This window comes from Notolepis coatsorum, assembly GCF_963971535.1.
Source record: "Notolepis coatsorum genome assembly, chromosome: 19".
Taxonomy (NCBI): domain Eukaryota; kingdom Metazoa; phylum Chordata; class Actinopteri; order Aulopiformes; family Paralepididae; genus Notolepis; species Notolepis coatsorum.
The window spans coordinates 24,610,457-24,630,899 of record NC_140183.1 but is presented as its reverse complement, the minus strand read 5'-3'; the positions used below and the strand labels follow the sequence as shown (position 1 = coordinate 24,630,899).

General features: G+C 43.3%; 1 protein-coding gene across 1 annotated transcript in view; it reads right to left on the bottom strand.

Annotated features, from left to right (window-relative positions):
• The window catches only part of LOC311246422 (zinc finger protein 407-like), a gene marked incomplete at both ends in the record, with an annotated part of 50,562 nt that extends 37,752 nt beyond the window's left edge, over positions 1-12,810 (bottom strand). The window contains 3 exons of the mRNA XM_084336579.1: positions 6,067-6,778; positions 6,896-9,024; positions 12,171-12,810. Of these exons, the coding sequence (XP_084192705.1) occupies positions 6,067-6,778; positions 6,896-9,024; positions 12,171-12,810 (3,481 nt within the window). The remainder of the gene's footprint in view (positions 1-6,066; positions 6,779-6,895; positions 9,025-12,170) is intronic.
• Between the last annotated feature and the right edge of the window lie 7,633 nt (positions 12,811-20,443).

Genomic DNA, 20,443 nt, shown 5'->3' with positions numbered 1-20,443 from the left:
TTAGCCTGAGCTTTAACACATTTACAGAGACTTATTGACTATAATTACAACTGAGTCTTGGTAATGGACACATCAATTATGAGTCGCACGTGTCTCTGACCAGGCGCTGCCCAGGGAATCCCAATCTCTGAGCTCCGTTAGAATCTCTCCTCCTGGCCTGCAGCTCAATCAGTCTTTACCTTCCTCTCTCCTAAAACCATTAGTACCTGGCTGAAGCAGATAGCAGCCTAGACATCAGCCTAGAGACTGGATATCAGCCTTGAGACTAGACATCAGCCTTGAGACTAGAGACTAGACTTCAGCCTAAAACTTCGGACTAGAGACTAGACATCAGCCTAGAGACTAGACATCAGCCTAGAGACTAGACATCAGCCTAGAGACTAGACATCAGCCTAGAGACTAGACATCAGCCTAGAGACTAGACATCAGCCTAGAGACATCAGCCTAGAGCAGGGGTGGGCAATTATTTTCCCCAGGGGGCCAAATGAGCAACTGAAAATATTTTGGAGGGCCGGGCCAAAATTCCGAACTCAATTATGCATAATATACATTTAATTTCTATATAAAAAGCAGTAAATGGCATTGTTTTGACCGCTGGTAAGGTAAGAGTGTATGTTATTATTTGGCAATTAAAAGGTGAGGTTAGCTTTCAAAAATATCATTTATTCAAATAGAATTTCCAAAATGATAAACAAAATGTGAAACATTTAACTCGTTTTCAGTCACATTAATAACAAAGGGCATTTCTTAGCTTTCTAAAGACATCACATCATCTTTGTAGCCAAAATAAACAAGACATGTGACTGAACTGTGTAACTGTGTAAAGAAAAGTGTCCCAGTTTTGTAGCCTTTTTGACTTTACATGCCTATATTAAACATTTAATGTTTTGCAGAACTGTGCAAAAAAAAATATATATATATCATGTGTCCCATTTCACTTGTTATATTTCCACATTTTAGTGTTCTTCAGTTCTTTTTTTTTTTACTGTGCAGAAAAAAAGAAAAGGATCAAGTGTCCCATTTCACTTGTTATATTCCCACTAGGGATGTCCGATATTATCGGCCGATATCGGCAGTAAAATGTGATATCGGAAAATATCGGTATCGGTTTAAAAACAAAAAAAAACAATAACAATATTTGTTATATATATATCCAGTGAAATTATTAGTTACCTGAAATTATTCAGTTTTTTGGACGGGGAAACCCTGCATATACCGGTATAGGTTGATATCGGTATCGGAAATTAAGAGTTGGACAATATCGGAATATCGGTATCGGTAAAAAAGCCAATATCGAGCATCCCTAATTCCCACATTTTAGTGTTCTTCAGTTCCTTTTTTTTTTTTCATTCAGTGTGAGAAATCCAGTCTCTTTTGAGCTTTAACAAGTCCATCAAAGTCAGGCTGAATGTCTGAAGTGGAGATGCGAAGCACAGCTGACAGATGTTCATCAGTGAGAGAGGACCTGTACCTGGATTTGGTAAACGTCATGACTGAGAATGTCTGTTCACATATGTAGGTGGATCCAAAGAGAACCAACATCTTCTGAGCATGTCTCCTCATGTTTGGAAAGTTCTCCTCCTTGAGAGCAGAGTAGAACTCTAGCAGTGATGCTGACTTAAAGTGCTCTTTCAGTAGTGAATCAGACTGCAGGTCAATGAGTTCAAGCTGAACATCAGTGGGTACACTATCAACACTGCAGGTAAAGGGAGAGGAAACCAGTTGCATTTCATCCTCACCTTTTTGAAATCTTAAAAACGCCTTGAAAATTCATCATGCAGTGCTCCCAACATGGATGAGTACCTGTGCCGGTGATCAGCTGATGGTTTGACTTCTTTCAGGGTTTTCATGTGTTCGAGATTGTTGCTGCCTAGTTACCTTGAAATGTATTGCAACTTTGTCAAGAAGGCTTTCACATGGCTATGCATGTCATGAGCAAAAATGCCCTTGCCCTGCAGTTTTGTGTTCAGTAGGGATGGGTACCGTTCACATTTGAACCGATACGGTACCGGTACCTGTGAATCGATACCGGTACCCAACGGTACCTTTTTCTGTACTTTAGTCTCTAAAAATGTAATCTACCTACCTCAGTTGTGAAAAAAAATATCCAAACTTCAAATAACCACACTTTTTAAACTACCAATCAAGCACTGTGAACGGAAATTTGGCCCCATAATTACTCATGCGATCCGGATATGGCGTGAATCACAAAAAAAAAATCCTAACCCACAGAAATGGCACAATCATACTCCCTTATTCAATAACAATGCTCTCTTAATTGGAAAACGACCTATAAGATTCCCTATATGGGAAGAGCAAGGCATACACTCATTAGGGGATGTTTTTAACAAACAGGGTTTTTGTAGTGATAAAGAAATACGCAAAAAAATTTATCTCACCAAGTCCACATGGCTTTTTCACAAACAGTTAAAGCTATGTTTGAAGTCTCACGGTGTTCCATTAGACAGACCAATTGAACACCACAGATACCACAAATTCTTCTACGCAAGAGAGACATCGAGAGGTTTTGTTTCAGAATTTTATCATCAATTACTAACGTCCTCGTATGAAACCCTCCAACTTGACTCTGTCTGGAGGAGGGATATACCAGACCTGGAAAATGACTTTGATTGGCAAGGAGCCTGGGCAAATGTCCGACTTACATCAAGGAACCCGGATCATCAACAAATCAATCTTAACGATATTCACAGGTCATACTTGACTCCTATAAGACTGTGCCGAATGGGGCTTAAACAAGATTCCAAATGCACCCAATGTACAAATGGGGACGAAGGGACATTTATGCACATGTATTGGGACTGCTCACCAGTTAAGGCATTCTGGAAAGATGTGACCCAACAAATATCAAAACTTGTATCTTGGAATATACCTGTACACCCCTCGGTATTATTATTGAATGATGTTTTTGAGTTTGCAGTGAATCCACAGCTAAAGAGATTGGTTTTATCGGGTATCACAGTAGCCAAAAAGCTGATCGCATCACGCTGGTTTCAACCGGAAAAAATGTGCCGTAAAGTTTGGTTTCTTACATATCTCGATGTAATTTACCATGAAATATCTACAGCAAGAATTCTGGGTCTCAATGAATCCAAAATGTCAATGTGGTTAGAAGTGGTGGAGAGAATAAAAGCTAGCTTATAATGGTAGTGTCTGGTTGGGTGCGAGGGATAGTGGAGGTACTTCTCAAGGTGGGGTCCGGGAGGGGGGGGTTCGAGCTGAGCATATGTGTGTAGGTTTTTTTTTTTAGATAACAGGTATTATGGGTATATCTTATATAAGACAACTAACTAAAAGGTGATCTCATTGGATGTGCCGACAATTAATGCTTGTATATCTTATCGTGTGTTGTCATGTTTGTTTATATGTTTGTTTAAAAAATAATATAAAAAAATAAAATACAAAAATAACCACACTTTCGACAGTTTTCGGCTTGCCATTGCCCTGACTGCTTTGTTGTTAAATCAAGTAAAATCCAGGGGCGGCTACGTGGCGTAGTGGGCAAGGCACTCGCCACGAAATGCTGGAGACGCTGGGCTCATCAGTTCGAGCCCAGCGCTCCACATTTGCTTTCAGTTTAGCTGGTCGTCCGTACTAATACACATTGGCCGTATTAGGGGGTGGGAAACTGATGGGTGGGGATCGGGCGTTGTGGACAGCGACTCCTACAGGTCGGTTGGTGCGCCTGCGCAGTAGAATCAGGAAGTGTCGGGGGCAGCGTGAGCCTCCCACGCGTTACTCCTCGCCACTGAGAGATCGAGCTGCGCAGGTGAAAAGATGCGACTGCTGTTACCTCAAGTACCGGAGGGGACTTGTGCTATGTATGACTTAGTCCACATTGCAGCCGGCTTGTGGGAGGCAAGAAACAGCGTCCGTGACAGGGGAGGGTTGAATTGGATGATACGAAATTGGGATGGGAGAAAAAATATAGAAAATGGGAGAAAAAGTGGATAAAAAAAATCAAGTAAAATCCTAGGTAAGCGTATATTGTGCATGTAAACGTTGACATGGAAAAAAAAAAGTAAAAAAAAAAAAAAAAACGTTTAGTATTTGGCCCGCGGGCCGTACAATGCTCAGGTCTGCTCTAGGCTGATGTCTAGTCTCTAGGCTGATGTCTATGATTCTGACCAGCCCGCAAAAGATTACATCATAATAATTTTTTTTTTTTAACTTTTATTTCTTCATGTCAACGCACAATATACGCTTACCTAGGATTTGACTTGATTCAACAACAAAGCAGTCGGGGCAATGGCAAGCCAAAAACGGTCAAAAGTGTGGTTATTTGAAGTTTGGATTTTTTTTCCACAACCGAGGTAGGTAGATTACATTTTTAGAGACTAAAGTACAGAAAAAAGGTACCGTTGGGTACCGGTATCGATTCACAGGTACCGGTACCGTATCGGTTCAAATGTGAACGGTACCCATCCCTACTGAGCACACAACTGCAGGGCAAGGTCATTTTTTATCATGAAATGCATAGCCATGTGAAAGCCTTCATGACAAAGTTGCAATTAATTTCAAGGCAACTAGGCAGCAACAATCTCGAACACATGAAAACCCTGAAAGAAGTCAAACCATCAGATGATCACCGGCACAGGTACTCATCCATGTTAGGAGAGGAGAACTGGATGATGAATTTTCAAGGCGTTTTCAAGATTTTAAAAAGGTTGAGGATGAAATGCAGCTGGTTTCCTCTCCCTTTACCTGCAGTGTTGATAGTGCACCCACTGATGTTCAGCTTGAACTCATTGACCTGCAGTCTGATTCACTACTGAAAGAGCACTTTAAGTCAGCATCACTGCTAGAGTTCTACTCTGCTCTCAAGGAGGATAACTTTCCAAACATGAGGAGACATGCTCAGAAGATGTTGGTTCTCTTTGGATCCACCTACATATGTGAACAGACATTCTCAGTCATGACGTTTACCAAATCCAGGTACAGATCCTCTCTCACTGATGAACATGTCAGCTGTGCTTCGCATCTCCACCTCAGACATTCAACCTGACTTTTATGGACTTGTTCAAGCTCAAAAGAGACTGGATTTCTCACACTGAATGAAAAAAAAGAACTGAAGAACACTAAAATGTGGAAATATAACAAGTGAAATGGGACACATGATCTTTTTTTTTGCACAGTTCTGAAAACATTAAATGTAAAGTCAAAAAGGCTACAAAACTTGTTTCAATAGTATATGAAACTCAAAATGCCCTTATTATATTGTTATTAATGTGACTGAAAATTTGTTAAATGTTTCACATTTTGTTTATCATTATTATTATTTATCATTTTGGAAATTCTATTTGAATAAATTATATTTTTGAAAGCTAACCTCACATTTTAATTGCCAAATAATAACATACACTCTTACCAGCGGTCAAAACAATGCCATTTACTGCTTTTCATATAGAAATAAAATATATTATGCATAATTGAGTTCGGCATTTTGGCCCGGCCCTCCAAAATATTTTCAGTTGCTCATTTGGCCCCCTGGGAAAAATAATTGCCCACCCCTGGCCTAGAGACTAGATATCAGGTTAGAGACTAGACATCATCTTAGAGACTAGACATCAGCCTAGAGACTAGATATCAGGTTAGAGACTAGACATCATCTTAGAGACTAGACATCAGCCTAGAGACTAGATATCAGGTTAGAGACTAGACATCATTTTAGAGACTAGACATCATCTTAGAGACTAGATATCAGGTTAGAGACTAGATATATCAGCCTAGAGACTGCTGCCTCCATCCACTCACTATTATAATTATTCAAAAGAATGACCCAACAGCTGAGCGGCTACACAAACAAACAACAGGGTACATACCAGTGTTGTGTGTGTGTGTGTGTGTGTGTGTGTGTGTGTGTGTGTGTGTGTGTGTGTGTGTGTGTGTGTGTGTGTGTGTGTGTGTGTGTGTGTGTGTGTGTGTGTGTGTGTGTGTGTGTGTGTGTGTGTGTGTGTGTGTGTGTGTGTGTGTGTGTGTGTGTGTGTGTGTGTGTGTGCATGACGCAGTGAGAGAGACTGTATGTGGGTGTGGGAGCAGGGTACCTACCGGTGTGCGTCCGTATGTGCGCCAGGAAGGCCATGGAGTTGCTGCTCTTGCAGACCTTGCCACAGTATTTACACACGCTGCCTTGGTGCTCCTCCCTCTCGCGGTTGATCTGCTCAGTGTCCTCCAGCACGTACTTGTTCACCTCCCTCAGGAGCTCCTCGTGTTTCTCCTTGATGTGGACGAACAGATCCTGCTCCGATTCAAACCGCTCCGTGCACTTGACGCACTTGAAGCTGGCGCCCCCTTCTGGCAGCTCCTCCACGCTGTTCTGCTCGTTGCGCAGGTGGGAGGCGCTGGTCAGGTGCTGGTGCAGGTTGCTCTCCGCATAGAAGGACTTGCCGCACAGCATGCAGTGGAAGTGCTTCTCCTTGGTCGGGTGCTTCATGGAGATGTGGACGTTGAGGCCGCTGAGGCTGTCGGCCAGGAATCCGCAGTCGTCGCACCGAACACGGACAGTGGGCCCGCTGGCCCTACTCTCCTCCTTCAAATGCTTGTTCATCCTCCTGACGTGCGGGTTGGGGCGGAAAGGGGTGGGGAATCTGGCGGGGACCGGCGACCCTCCGGTCAGACAGATAACAGCGCCTTCCCCCTCCAGAGCCAGGCGCTCGTGCGCGGCCTGCTCGTCCTCGGTGAGGGACTTGATCGACACAATGCAGGCGTCAAAAGGAAGGGCTTTGATCATCTGAGTGTCTGTGAGACAGGGGCCGCCTTTCTCCTCAACCATCTCCACGTCTTCTTCTAAGTCGTAGGTCTCTGCGTCTTCGCCCTCACCCTCACCCTCGCCCTCGCCCTCCTCCTCCTCCTCCACCTCCTCCACCTCCTCCTCCACCTCCACCTCCATCTCTTCTTCCTCTTGGTCCTGCACCTCAGAGGCTTCAACGACTGGTTCCATGGAGGTCTCCTGAGGACAGGTCTCAGACAGGGTGTCCTCAGGACAGGTCTCAGACAGGGTGCCCTGGGGACAGGTCTCAGACAGGGTGCCCTGGGGACAGGTCTCAGACAGGGTGTCCTGAGGACAGGTCTCAGACAGGGTGTCCTCAGGACAGGTCTCAGACAGGGTGTCCTCAGGACAGGTCTCAGACAGGGTGTCCTCAGGACAGGTCTCAGACAGGGTGTCCTCAGGACAGGTCTCAGACAGGGTGTCCTCAGGACAGGTCTCAGACAGGGTGTCCTCAGGACAGGTCTCAGACAGGGTGCCCTGGGGACAGGTCTCAGACAGGGTGCCCTGGGGACAGGTCTCAGACAGGGTGCCCTGGGGACAGGTCTCAGACAGGCAGGTCTCAGACAGGGTGCCCTGGGGACAGGTCTCAGACAGGGTGCCCTGGGGACAGGTCTCAGACAGGCAGGTCTCAGACAGGGTGCCCTGGGGACAGGTCTCAGACAGGGTGCCCTGGGGACAGGTCTCAGACAGGCAGGTCTCAGACAGGGTGCCCTGGGGACAGGTCTCAGACAGGGTGCCCTCAGGACAGGTCTCAGACAGGGTGTCCTCAGACAGGGTGTCCTGCTGGGCTGGGTCAACCTCGCCACCACCAGCATCAGATGCGACGGTCATTGTCTGAACCTCGGTGCCCTCCTCGGCATAGCAGGTCACCGCCTCCACGATGTCATCTGCGTCTTCACTGACCACTGCATCAGCAGCGTCCGAGGGGACGGTGCATATATTTACTGTGCTCGTAGCTACACCCACCGCCTCTACAACCAGGCTGTTGTTGGAGCAAGGAGTGGCCTCTTCCGTGTGAGTCACGTCGGGGTCGTCGGGTCGAGGTTCAGGGTCGGGGCCGGCCCCTGCCTCGTCCCCCAGCTCCATGGCCTCCGCCTCCACCGGAGGCTGTGGCGCTTCATGCCCGACGCCCCCCAGCGGCTCCAGGTACTTCTGGCTCTTCTGCTTGTGCTTCTCCGTGGCGGCGTGGCGAGACATCTCCCGGCTCGTCAGGGCATAGTAGCTGCACGCCAGACACACATACTCAAAGTCCCTGGTGTGCTTCCTCTTCACGTGCATGTGGAGAGACGGGACGGAGTGGGCGACAAAGTCACAATGACCGCAGGCGTTGACGGAGTCATATTTACTCTTTTTGGGCGTCGTCACGACTTGTGCTTGGTCATCTCCGCTGGTCTCTTTGGGGTCTGTATTCTCAGACGCAGCCTCTGCATGCTGGTCCTGGGGGAGCTGCTCTGCCATCGGGGTCGTGGCATCTGCGTCCGTGTCGATCGGGTCCTTGTTGGAGGAGTCGTGCGCACGTTTGACATGTTTCTTGGTGACACAGTGGCGGTCCATGTCTCCCTTCGTCACACAGCTGTAGTTGCAGAGGGTGCAGTTGTAGCCGTACTCCTTGCTGTGCTTGCGGCGCACGTGAACGTTCAGGTTGGTGGCGTTGGACACCACCAGGCCGCAGTAGCCGCACGTGGTGGTGGCCGCCTGCTTGGGCCGACCCCGCTTCTTCTTGGGAGGCTGGAACTCCTCCAGTTTCTCCCCCTCGGCCAGCACGGCCGTGGCGGCCTCCACCGCCTCCTCCGCCTCGGGGTCCACCTCGGACAGCGAGAGCACCACCGCCTCTCCTCCTCCTCCGGCTCCCTGAGCCGGGTCCTCCGTCAGACCGCCGTCCTCCGCGGTGTCTCTGCTCACCTTCTCGATGTAGTCTGCGAACAGGGAGGAGGTGTTCTCCCCGGGCTGCCGCTGCAGGTGGCTCTCCGAGCTCAGGTGGGTCTCCATCCACTCCCCCGTGGCGGAATAGTAGTGGCACAGTTTGCAGTGGTACCAGTCCGGACCGGGGTGTTTGACTCGCACGTGGCTTTCGAGCAGCGCGGGGGTGCTCACCCGGAACTCGCAGTTCCCACATTTGAGCTGGAACCTGGAGCTGAGGGTGCGTTTGGGTGCCGTCCGTACCGGGGGGGTCTTCAGGGTGTCTGGAGGAGCAGCCACAGACGCCTCCTCTTTGTCCACTTCATTGTCACTATTAACTGGAACAAAGTACACATGTTTAAGGCTCACTTTCATCGTTTACTTCATAATTACATTTTATTTTTTCTAAGCCAAAGCAGGCTGTGTAGTGTGTATATATACACACATAGAGTAGGCATCCACACACACTACACAGCATTTACAGGCATAACTAAACGTCATGGCTCATCCCCTACTCAGGGTATTCATTAGGTGGTGTCAGAGAGTCAACTACCCATGTGACCCAAGGATAGTAGTACCAACGTGAAAAACATGTCGATACATTTTGAAATGTTCAATTGCAAATTGAATCAATTGTTGTTGTTTTTCTGGTAAATTACTTGTTTAGATTAATCGACTAATCAATAAAATAATCAACATATTAATCGATAACAACATAATCGTTAGTTGTAGCCCTAATATATATATATTATATACACATGTATAATCTAAGCTCCAAACTCCAAGCACCAAGCTCTGTAGTATGAATATATTTTACCACATTACAAAGAGGAGAGGGGGTCAGTCCTTCTCTGGGGGCCAGGATCTCTCATTATCTGCATTTAATTTCTATATTTTATTCATAAATGTACAATTACTCTGGAGATCCGTCGTTGGGCATAATTATTAAGTAACAAAATAAAGAAAATATATTCTATGTATGAAAATGTGTGTATTGCTATACCCCTACCGTATACTGTACTGCTGTATACGTGCTACTATTATTCATAGTATTACAGTTTTTTTTGCATACCGGCAGCCTATATTATCACTTTTATGTGTATATAGTATATATTATGGTGTAACTATCTGTATTGTGTTAGTAGTTATAGCTTTTCATATTCTTTAGCGGGGAGCAAGCATTCCATTGTACTCGATACATGTGGTAAAAAACTTAAATATTGATCTTGGTTACTAACTAACACATGTTTTTTTGTTATTCATAATCCTAAATGTACATCCAACCTCCAACAGAATCTATGTGTTATTTAGGCTGCATGACATGTTATTAATAGGGATAGGGATAGGGATCACGTGATTTTCCGAAGATCGTGATCGGCAAAAAGATATATATATATATATATATATATCAGGAGTTTTATTTTTTTTTATTCTTTTTTATTCAACAAACATGACCATGTTCACGTCTTAAACTCATACTGAGGCCTTAGTTTTGGTTTTAAATTGCATATCATCATTCATTTATTTATTGCCACACAGAGCAGAAGAATTTTGCCAAAACAAACCAATAGTATGATATATAGGTCAAAATATAGGTCAAAACAGATCCGATTACCCCAAGACTGGTCAAATAAATTGCTTACCTCAGAACAGATGTTATCTAAAAAGATTATTCCAATTCCTGATCGCCATTCCAAATATCGATCGCGTTTATTGATTCAGCGTTGGGTACTGTAAATATGTATTCCACGCGTTTTCCGGCTCGGCGATCAACTTGGGTCTCTTCAGATGCCTCGCCGGAGAAGTAACATGAGGAGGCTGGACCCCCCCCCCCCCCCCCCCATCAGTCTAAACCAATGGGGTGCAGTTACACAGGGAGAGACGATAGGGGGCGGTATTTTCACAATTGAGCTCAGAGAGAGTCTGCAACACTAGCGTGAGGCTCGATTGATGAAATATGAATTCAAATCGTGAATAAAAAAAAATACGACAAACAAATGCTATATAGCGTTGGTGGCACTCAACTGGCGGCATGAACTAACGACAAAACGCGTCCGTGGCACTCAAAGTGTTAACAGACAGATAATACAATAAAGAGGTGGAGTAAAATCAAATTAAATATGAATTAAGTTGAGCACAATAGAATATAGTATAATTATGCTCCGTCTAAATATAGTGCCCGGAGACATTTGAGTGTAACAGAATTAGATATAAGGTTTTAAAGGGTGGGCGACACTGCCATCTGGCAGGATGCGGCCGGCATTGCACTTTGGCAATCTCAAAATCCTTTCCTATGGCAACACAGAGGTCAGTGGATGAATAATGAATAAAGATATTGAATAAAAGAAAAAACTACCAAAACCCGAGATATCTCGGGTCTGGCGTCCAACGCATGGCGAGTTAACACGACTTATCTCGGGTTTGGCGCCGAATGTGTTAACACTCAAGGATTTTTCTTTATTGTGTAAGAAAGAATTTTACCTTTCAAAAGAGACCTGAGGCATGCATGTGCTATAAGTATAAAGTATGATAAATCGCAAATTACTTTGGGTATGCGATCGTCAAAAAGAAAAACTAGCCCCATTTCCCCCAATGCCTAATAGGTTAAGCCCCTTATTTCACATCATAAATAGTTAGACGCAAATAAAGGAAGCTGTCATGAAACCGTTGTAGTCCTAAGAGAGAGGACACCCGGGGCTTTCGATGTACGTCGAAATTTTATAAAACTATACTACCCAGCGCACACCAGCCCCTGTCTAAGCTGGAGGGAATGACATGAATATTTTTTTTACATTATTTTCGTGATTATATATCTCACAGGTCGAATATATGTCTAACAAGACAGATACTGTTTTATTTAACATACTGTCTAACAAGACAGATACTGTATTACATCACAATTGTGAAACTTTTCAGAGAACAGGTGACACATTTTCTTCAGTTTATGTGGCGATACATTTCCAGATACACCAGAAGCCAATTGCATGAATGGAGAATCAGCAGAATTTTTTTTTCAGTAACAGTAAAATAATTATGAAAAAAGAAGGGCACCTTGATTTTTGCATCAAGAATGACTTTGGACACACAGACCCCGATACTGGCAGAGGAGTGATGTGGGCCTGCCCTGAGCTCAAATAAATAATTTAGATTTAATTATATTTTTGATTATTTATCTTTTTTTAATCATTTACTTATTAATTTATTTTTACTTTGTTTGTACTACAGTATTATTTATTCATTTATAATTATTTTGTGCTTAATATTATTTACTCATGTTTTGAAGGTGTGAGGGAAGTAGGTGTTCTGGGATGGAGGGGGGGGGGCTTGGGTGGGGAGGGCGGTTGAACTGGGGCAGTAGGGGAGTGGTAGGATGGGAATGTTGTGGGTGTATATATTTAAACTTTTCATTTTTTATAAAGTACATACAAAAAAATTTAAACATGTTGGAACCCACGTGTCAAAAAGACTGCAGAACAATACTCACAAACGCATTCCGTGTCTTTGGTGTGGACCCGCTTGACGTGCACATCTAGAAGAGGCTTGTCCCTGAACTCCTGCCCACAGTAGTTGCAGGAGTAAATGATCTTGGGTTTCGGGGTTCGTTTGCTCACTCTCCTCTGCTGGGTGGGAGTCTCCTCCGCCTGGCCCGTCTGCTTCCTGGCTGTAGTCGTCTCCTCCTCGACAGAAACCTTTGTATCTGTCCCACCATCCCCTGTATTACAGTCGTTATCTAGTGCTCTCTCATCATCCACAACAGCTCCTGTTTCCAGCTCACTGCCGCTCTCCCCCTCCGAGCCGGGCTCCTGCGCGTCAGACGGAGCCGCGTCAGACGGACGCTCTGGTGGTCTGGTGTCCCGCTCGGCCTCTGGTCTGGTGTTCCTTCTGCCATGACTGGCTCCTCGGCCCGAGTGTTTCCTCGCTGAATGGATCTTCAGGGCCGTGGGGGTTTTGGCCACAAAGTGGCAGGTGGGGCAGGTGCAGCCGTCGTCCGCCACTGGGCCCAGCAGCGCCGCTCCACCCGCCCGCGTCTCGCCTGCTTCACCCCTGGCGTCTCTCTCTCCGTCTCCTTCTGTCTCCTTGTCCTCAATGACCACGTCTTTCTCCGTCCTCAGCACTCGATCCATATCATATCCTGATACAATCAAATATGATCAAACTGCTGAAAAATAGACACAGAATATTAGTTTTACACTTTCATGTATGTTTATAAACAAACGAAAGAAGATAAAAGAAAAAGAAAAGCAAGTAAGCCTTGGATAGGCCCACATAAATCTAATCTGGTCTAAAAATAAAGTTATCAAATCTTTCACTTGGACGGGAAGACCAAACAGTTATTTGTCGCCATCTAGTGCTTTTGTAAGTGAACTGCAATATTTTTAAAGTTCTGTCAGCATTAAAACTGTGGAAAATGAAACTAGATAAACCCAGCAGCAGGTTTATAAGTCTTCCTCACATAAATGAACATTATCTATGACTTGCTTTTTAACTTAGTTGCATACAGACAGACAGTAAAGTCATGTATTTCACTAAATGCCTCAAATAAAATTGCTGAAACATTGGGCAAGTCAATTACAGTAATATGGGAATACATGCTTGAAATTAACACCAGCTACCAGCCAAATACTGAGAAAAAAATGTCTTTATCTTGTGTTCTGTCATTCCCTCCAGCCACTCTGACTACTAGGCTAGACTAGAAATTGTGTAGCCACTGTGGCCGGTTGACAAAAAAGTTCTGGCCCTGGAAAGTGTCACTGAAAAGGTTTTTGCATAATGTGCTGACATGGCTTGTTCAAACGTTAAGACTCATGCCTGAGTATCCGTAATGTAAAGTCACCTGTGAACAACTCACAGCACTCAGGTCAAAGATCAACGTCCACAGCCGCTCTAATCTTCTTCCAGACATATGCCAAAACTTTAATTCCCTGATTCATGGGACTTCACTCTACCTCTCACGTTACCAGGATATATTTCACCCCTTCCCTCCTACCTCCTAGGTTCTGAGGTCAAATTACAGGCTTAAGTGTGGAGCCAAGTAGAGAATCAAGATTTACTACCAGCTTCTCAATTAGTCTACCCTCAACCTGCTTCTGCCCCCTCTTATGAGCACCGCCAACTGGCTAAAACTTTAAAAAGTGATTTACCTCTAATAATACCCACCTCCACCCCCCAAAATGCTGTAGTAGTGTCTAGATCCAAGCACCCAGAAGGACATTTGCTGTGACCTGGAGAGGGGTCGTCATTTGTAACTAATCATCATTTTCACCCAAATAGTTGAATTGGGAGTTTATCTCTACCTATCCTACTACCTACAAATTGAAAACACATTTATAAACATCCCTCTGGGGGAAACGGGGTCTAAACATAACCAAAATGTTATAATATGCTCCAAAGCTATTGAAAATCTGCTAAGTAGCCTATTGAGTTTGGCAGCCTGGTGGGCAAACAACTAGACCGGTCTATGGGCTCTGGTGAAGCTCATAGGATTAACTTACTAGAACTACAAAGTGTGCATGTGTGTAGCAAATCCTATGGACCGAAGTTGCCTCGAGGCTGCCTGCAGGTATGATGTACAGTATGCAGTTAGACACGTTCCAAATTAAAACAGCCCCAATAGCTTGCTATAACTAGAAAACAAACAAACAAACGACCTACCTCTGACTACCTGAGCTCTGACTACCTGCCAACAAAGGGAGTAGAGCAGGTAAAGCTGAGTGGATTTCATTATGACATAATAATACACCCAGTTAATAAACACAAAGCACAGACAAGTTAATAAACTAGTACCAGATTTACCACTGTCTGATTGAATCCTGTCATTACTACTTGCACTTTGTTCTATTGTTATTACTACATCCTTGATCTAATGGGGCAATAAAAAAACATTTTTCATTCACAAATAGATTTCTGCCTTCATTGCAGAATAACACAACTGACCAAGAGACAACCCTGTTTAGGTTAGGTTTACTTTATTTGATCAAGGGGGACAGCGTACATTAATAAAACATTTTACAAATGTAAATGCCCCATTTTTTGTCCAGAACTCCATAACTGTCTCGTTGAAGAGATAGGCTAAGTGGTGACAATGAAACCTATGATAATTAGCCACTCATATTCTCTCGTTGGTCTAATTTCTAGTGAATTAAGGCCAATTTAACTTTCCTTTACTTCAGTTGCTCTGGGCTGAGGACTGCTACTGCTTGTGGATGTGTCTTGGGGTCCAATATGCGTTACCTCTGGGAGGTTGTCAGGTCAGGCTGAGCTACCACTGCTAATCAGTGAGAGTTCTCAGTCACCTTTTTATAATATACCGTAAAACTTCAAAATACAACCAGTCCCAAATAGACACCTGTTGCAAATAAAGGAGGGGTGTTTGTATGCGTTTTGACAAATACAAGGCAGGTCTCAATTAGAAGCCTGGTTTATCCGGTTGCCATTGACACTGCAAAACTATGGTACTTCTAATGTACATGTTATGTGGCTTCACATTCATTTAGCAGGTCACCATCAATCTTGTTATCAAAGCTAATAATCCACAGGATTAGTAGATGAATAGCCCGTTCTTTATTCGTTTTACTTTAATGTGTACATGAAATGTCATACATGGTACAAGCCTGGGCTATTCATTTAATTCAAGTGTCATTATAACTATAGATTGTTTCAAATTGACAACAATACAACAATTCTAGACTGACCTACGTTTATTTCCTGTTGCAATGTTTGCTAATGCAATAGTTGACGGGAAATACATTTGGGTCCAAACGGTTCCCTAGCAACAGTCAGAGTCCCTGTGAGCCCGTCTCTGTACAGTTTCTACGTCAAATGTATATACACTCTTTTCTGGAAACTTTTTGTATCACAAACAGTGATACAGTACCCCCCCCCCCCCCCCCCCCCTACCCAACCTCCTCCAATGTATTTGCCAATCTGGTATGTCATAAATGTATAGATGTAGCAGTACTGTCTATCTGTATGTCATTATGTTACGATTAATTGAAAATGGGGGACCCTGATGTAAACAAGACGAAAGTCTTTCTCTGGTCTGCATCCCCTTAACAATTGTATGTATTGAGCTGTACTGTACTGTACCCATTCTGCAATCTGTTAATAAAGTTTTCAATCAATCAATCAAACTGTATTTGCAAATCTGGTATGTCATAAATGTATAGATGTAGCAGTACTGTCATGTTATTATGATGAATTGAAAATGGGGGACCCTGATGTAAACAAGACTAAAGTATTTCTCTGGTCTGCATCCCCTTAACAATTGTATGCATTGAGCTGTACTGTACTGTACCCATTCTGCAATCTGTTAATAAAGTTTTCAATCAATCAATCAAACACTGTTCCCCTACAGGCTACAGCGGCTCTGCCCGCCAACTGTCTGTCAACCATCCAACGAGCTAGCGACCTAGCCGACCAGCTAGCAACTGGCTTATCAAGCTTCCACAAGTACAACCTAAAGGACTTTCGACTGCATATCTCCACCTCTACGGCAGTGTATCCACATTACCACTTGTCCCCAGTGTTGACAAGAGTGTGAGAAAACATTTCACAGTGGAAGAACGACCCATGTCGCAGGAACTAAGTTGTTCCGCTCGTTGCAAGGGAGCTAACCAGCTAGCCAACATGTTCCAAGTGCTGTGCCGTTTCGAGTGGCGTTTAGCGTATCCAATAGAATTACAGTATTACCTCTGCTGCCCAATCGGGGCTAGGCGAAGGCGGGGCTTGCGCCTTTCCAAGCCCTGGAAAACGACGGCAGCGCAGAGGCCCAAAAAGGAGGCTAACATCGACCTTTGACGTGCTGATAAATACAGGCAAAACAACTGCCGTAAATGAATCAAAGAGCCCCCTCGTGCTTTCTGAAACACGATACGATGTTTAATTGTTCTATATAATGTTGATTTAAAATGTCTTACCTGTGATTATACCAGTAATTGCAATGTCCGCGTTTTTGGCTCCTGGTCACTAATGGCGTACCGTAGCATGAACCATGCGTCACCAGGGGGCGGGGCCCAAACGCTGCCCGCTGTTCTCTCTCGCTCATCAGCTGATCCGTAGCTTTGCGTTCTTTCAGTGGAACTTGTTGTTGAGCTGACTTGTGTTGATTTTACCATGTGTCCCGGTTGTCTAATTGCGGAGGGTTCCTTTGTGTATATTAGATTCGATTAACATGTATTGTCATTATGCAGCACAAGTACAGTACAACGAAAATAAGTTTGGCATCCAAATTCCAATCGAAGTCAACTTCCTGTCTGTTGTTGCTAGGCAACTGCAGCGTGGGGGAAACTGTCCTGCCTGGTACATGTGTACGCTTCATTTAGTGGAGAAATGCAGACGGGAGAGTCGACCAAAGCAGACCCTGGTCCCCCAAGTCAAATTCTACATATGTCTGCTCTACCCATTTCATAACAGGTGAGAATAAGGAACAAATATTTATATAGTAAATTAAGTTGTATTGGCTGTGAGGCTGTAAACAGCAGATACATGTTAGCCTATATGAATTGAAAATGAGCTGTTTGCTAGCTCTAGTTCATGACAGCTAGCATATATAGCTTGTCCAACAATGTAGTAGTACTACAGTACCGATATCAGCTTATCTTATCGAATCTTACGTGGATGTTTGATCAGGTAGTGGTACACATTTGGGTATTCGAGAGATGGCCAAGTCTTTGGATTGTTCTCCCAGTGGTCTGCAGGTGTCTACATATGTCTGCTCTACCCATTTCATAACAGGTGAGAATAAGGAACAAATATTTATATAGTAAATTAAGTTGTATTGGCTGTGAGGCTGTAAACAGCAGATACATGTTAGCCTATATGAATAAAAAATGGGGGACCCTGATGGAAACAAGACAAACGTCTTTTTCAGGTCTGCATCCCCTTAACAATTGTGTGTATTGAGCCGTACTGTATTGTACCCATTCTGCAATCTGTTAAATAAAGTTTTCATTCATTCATTCATTCTGCTAGCTGATTGATTGACTGCTAGCTACTTCGCCATATAGTCCATTCTCAGTGTAGCCTACATGCCTTTTTCATTTTTATATGTAATGTTACTACTAGTATACTATTTATCAATCACATTCAGTGTTGTTGTCCTTGCTCTAAGGACTGAGGGGGGGGGGGGAGCGAGCAAGAGCCCATGTATTGTATTTATAATTTTTATGTCTTAATCTACTTTCATTCTGATTTAATTACTGGACTGTCATTATTGTTATTATTATTTCTGTTATTGTCCTGTGATTTATCATTGATTATTACTGTTACTGTATTGTTTGTCTTGTTTCATGTTAAAAAAAGGAAAAATAAAAACATTTGTTAAAAAAAAAAAAAAATTAAGTGTAACTAAAATACATTTATTGTCAACATCCATCTCTTCTATGGTACAAAACAAGACTGCAAGAAGGGTACACCTCTATCAGCTGAGTAACAATTCCATTGGCAGGATTCATCTGTGCCCACGGTCCTGGTGTAGCCGAGGCGGCCGGCGGCCTCCACCTTGAAGAGCAAGGCTGCTACATGGCTGCATGTCTCGCCTAAGCTGAATAAATAATATGAAACCATGTAAGCTCTACGCGCAAATCTCATTAAGTTAACAGTCACTCGAGACAAGGACACTAGTATTGGTGCAGCTATATAACATGTATCGATAATTCACAAAATTTGTGGCAACATTTTTTTTATTATTATTTTTTATTTAAAAAATATTATTTTGTATAACTCACACCGCCATACAGTCACAGTGACCTGCAACCACCTTTGCCGTGCCATCTAAGGCCACCCAAGGATGATGTGGATCATCATTCACTCTGTAGAATGGTCTGACATCTGCCCGCAACAAGGTGCACCGTGTCCGTTCCCTGTGGAACACTGTTTCTACCCAACCAGAGACAAAGAAGCGGTATGCCTCTAAAGACTTATAGTTCTCCATGGCTTCTGATGAGAATACACCTGAAATAACATAAGCCATAATGTAACTCTGGCCTGATCAATATTCTTCAGTTTTTTTATCTTATCTTATCTCCTATCCTGTTGTCATTATGAATTGAAAATGGGGGACCCTGATGTAAACAAGACGAAAGTCTTTCTCTGGTCTGCATCCCCTTAACAATTGTGTGTATTGAGCTGTACTGTATTGTACCCATTCTGCAATCTGTTAATAAAGTTTGCTAGCTCTAGTTCATGACAGCTAGCATATATAGCTTGTCCAACAATGTAGTAGTACTACAGTACCGATATCAGCTTATCTTATCGAATCTTACGTGGATGTTTGATCAGGTAGTGGTACACATTTGGGTATTCGAGAGATGGCCAAGTCTTTGGATTGTTCTCCCAGTGGTCTGCAGGTGTCTTGTATGGACAAGATTGTAAGTCAATCAGGGCAAGCTTTGACTCATATCTCGCCTTTGTAGTGATTGTAATGGTACATAATTCACCCACGGAACTATTGTTAGGAACCTTCTAGAACTTTAGTTCTGCCCGAACATTCTGGAACGTTTGTGATGATATCATAGTAGAACATTCTAGAACCTTAGTGCTGCCCGAACATTCTGGAACGTTTGTGATGATGTCATAGTAGCCCATTCGGGAACGTTGGTGATGATGTCATAGTAGTCCATTCTGGAACGTTGGTGATGATGTCATAGTAGCACCTTCTAGAACATCGAACATTCTTATTTAAGCGCATTCTGTTTAGCTTTCCAGTAACGTACTGTATTGTGTAGGTGTACTCAATAAATACTATTCGCTCTGCCTCGAGCCATGTATGAAATTAACAAGAGTGTGCTAAAAACATGTAATAAAAACGGAGCTCCATGCATACATTTGATCAGTAGAAATCCGTTTCTTTCCCCCATACCAAGATGGCGGCGGTCTCGTGACATCAGAGTGTCTTCGAGACAGTAAGTGCAATAGTAACAATGTAGCCTACAGGTGATTAAACCTAGACATATAAATGAGTACTACTGAGTAATACAGCTAATCAAATGCATGTCCAGAGTTGTAGTATTAATATGTACAGTGATACAGATATAAAGACACTTTGGTAGTAATAGTAGTTAAGGGATATGTACACATATAGATATATAGCATCTGCAGATATGTAAAAAGGAGTATATGCAGATATGTACAGACAAATGTGGATAAATATATGTATATGGTACAATAAATATATATCTATACAGTATATACAGCATTATTGTACATGCTATCATACATAGTTATGGGTTATATGCAGGTGTATACAAGGATTATAGGGTAGGGTAAAGATACACAGCACACTCAAACCTACAACAGATCTGCTTTTAATTTTCAAAGGTAATACATTTGTAAAATACACACATCAAATGCCAAAACAGAAGTGTGTTATTTATTTGTTTTGTTTTTATAGATCTTTCTAAAGAATTGTCTGCTTTATTGAAATCTGCACAGCAGTAACTTAGTTAGTTTATACTCCAGAAGTATGATATTTAGATTCTGTCCCCAAAATGAATGGAAGTGAATGAGGAGCTTGGCACCTGGGAGGAATGGTGGTGTTGACCGATTACAGGAACAGCCATGGTCACTAGTTTACTTGTAGACTTTTTATAGAGGTAAAACTGCTGATTCATTATTCATGGAAGGTCACTACAACAGGCTATCAAACAGGTCCAACACAAACTGATTTCAATACCTCCCCCAAACTGACACAATAACATTACTTGTGTTTCATGCACTCAGTCCTTTCTGTTGTTCAGGTATTCTTTACCAAGATAACCA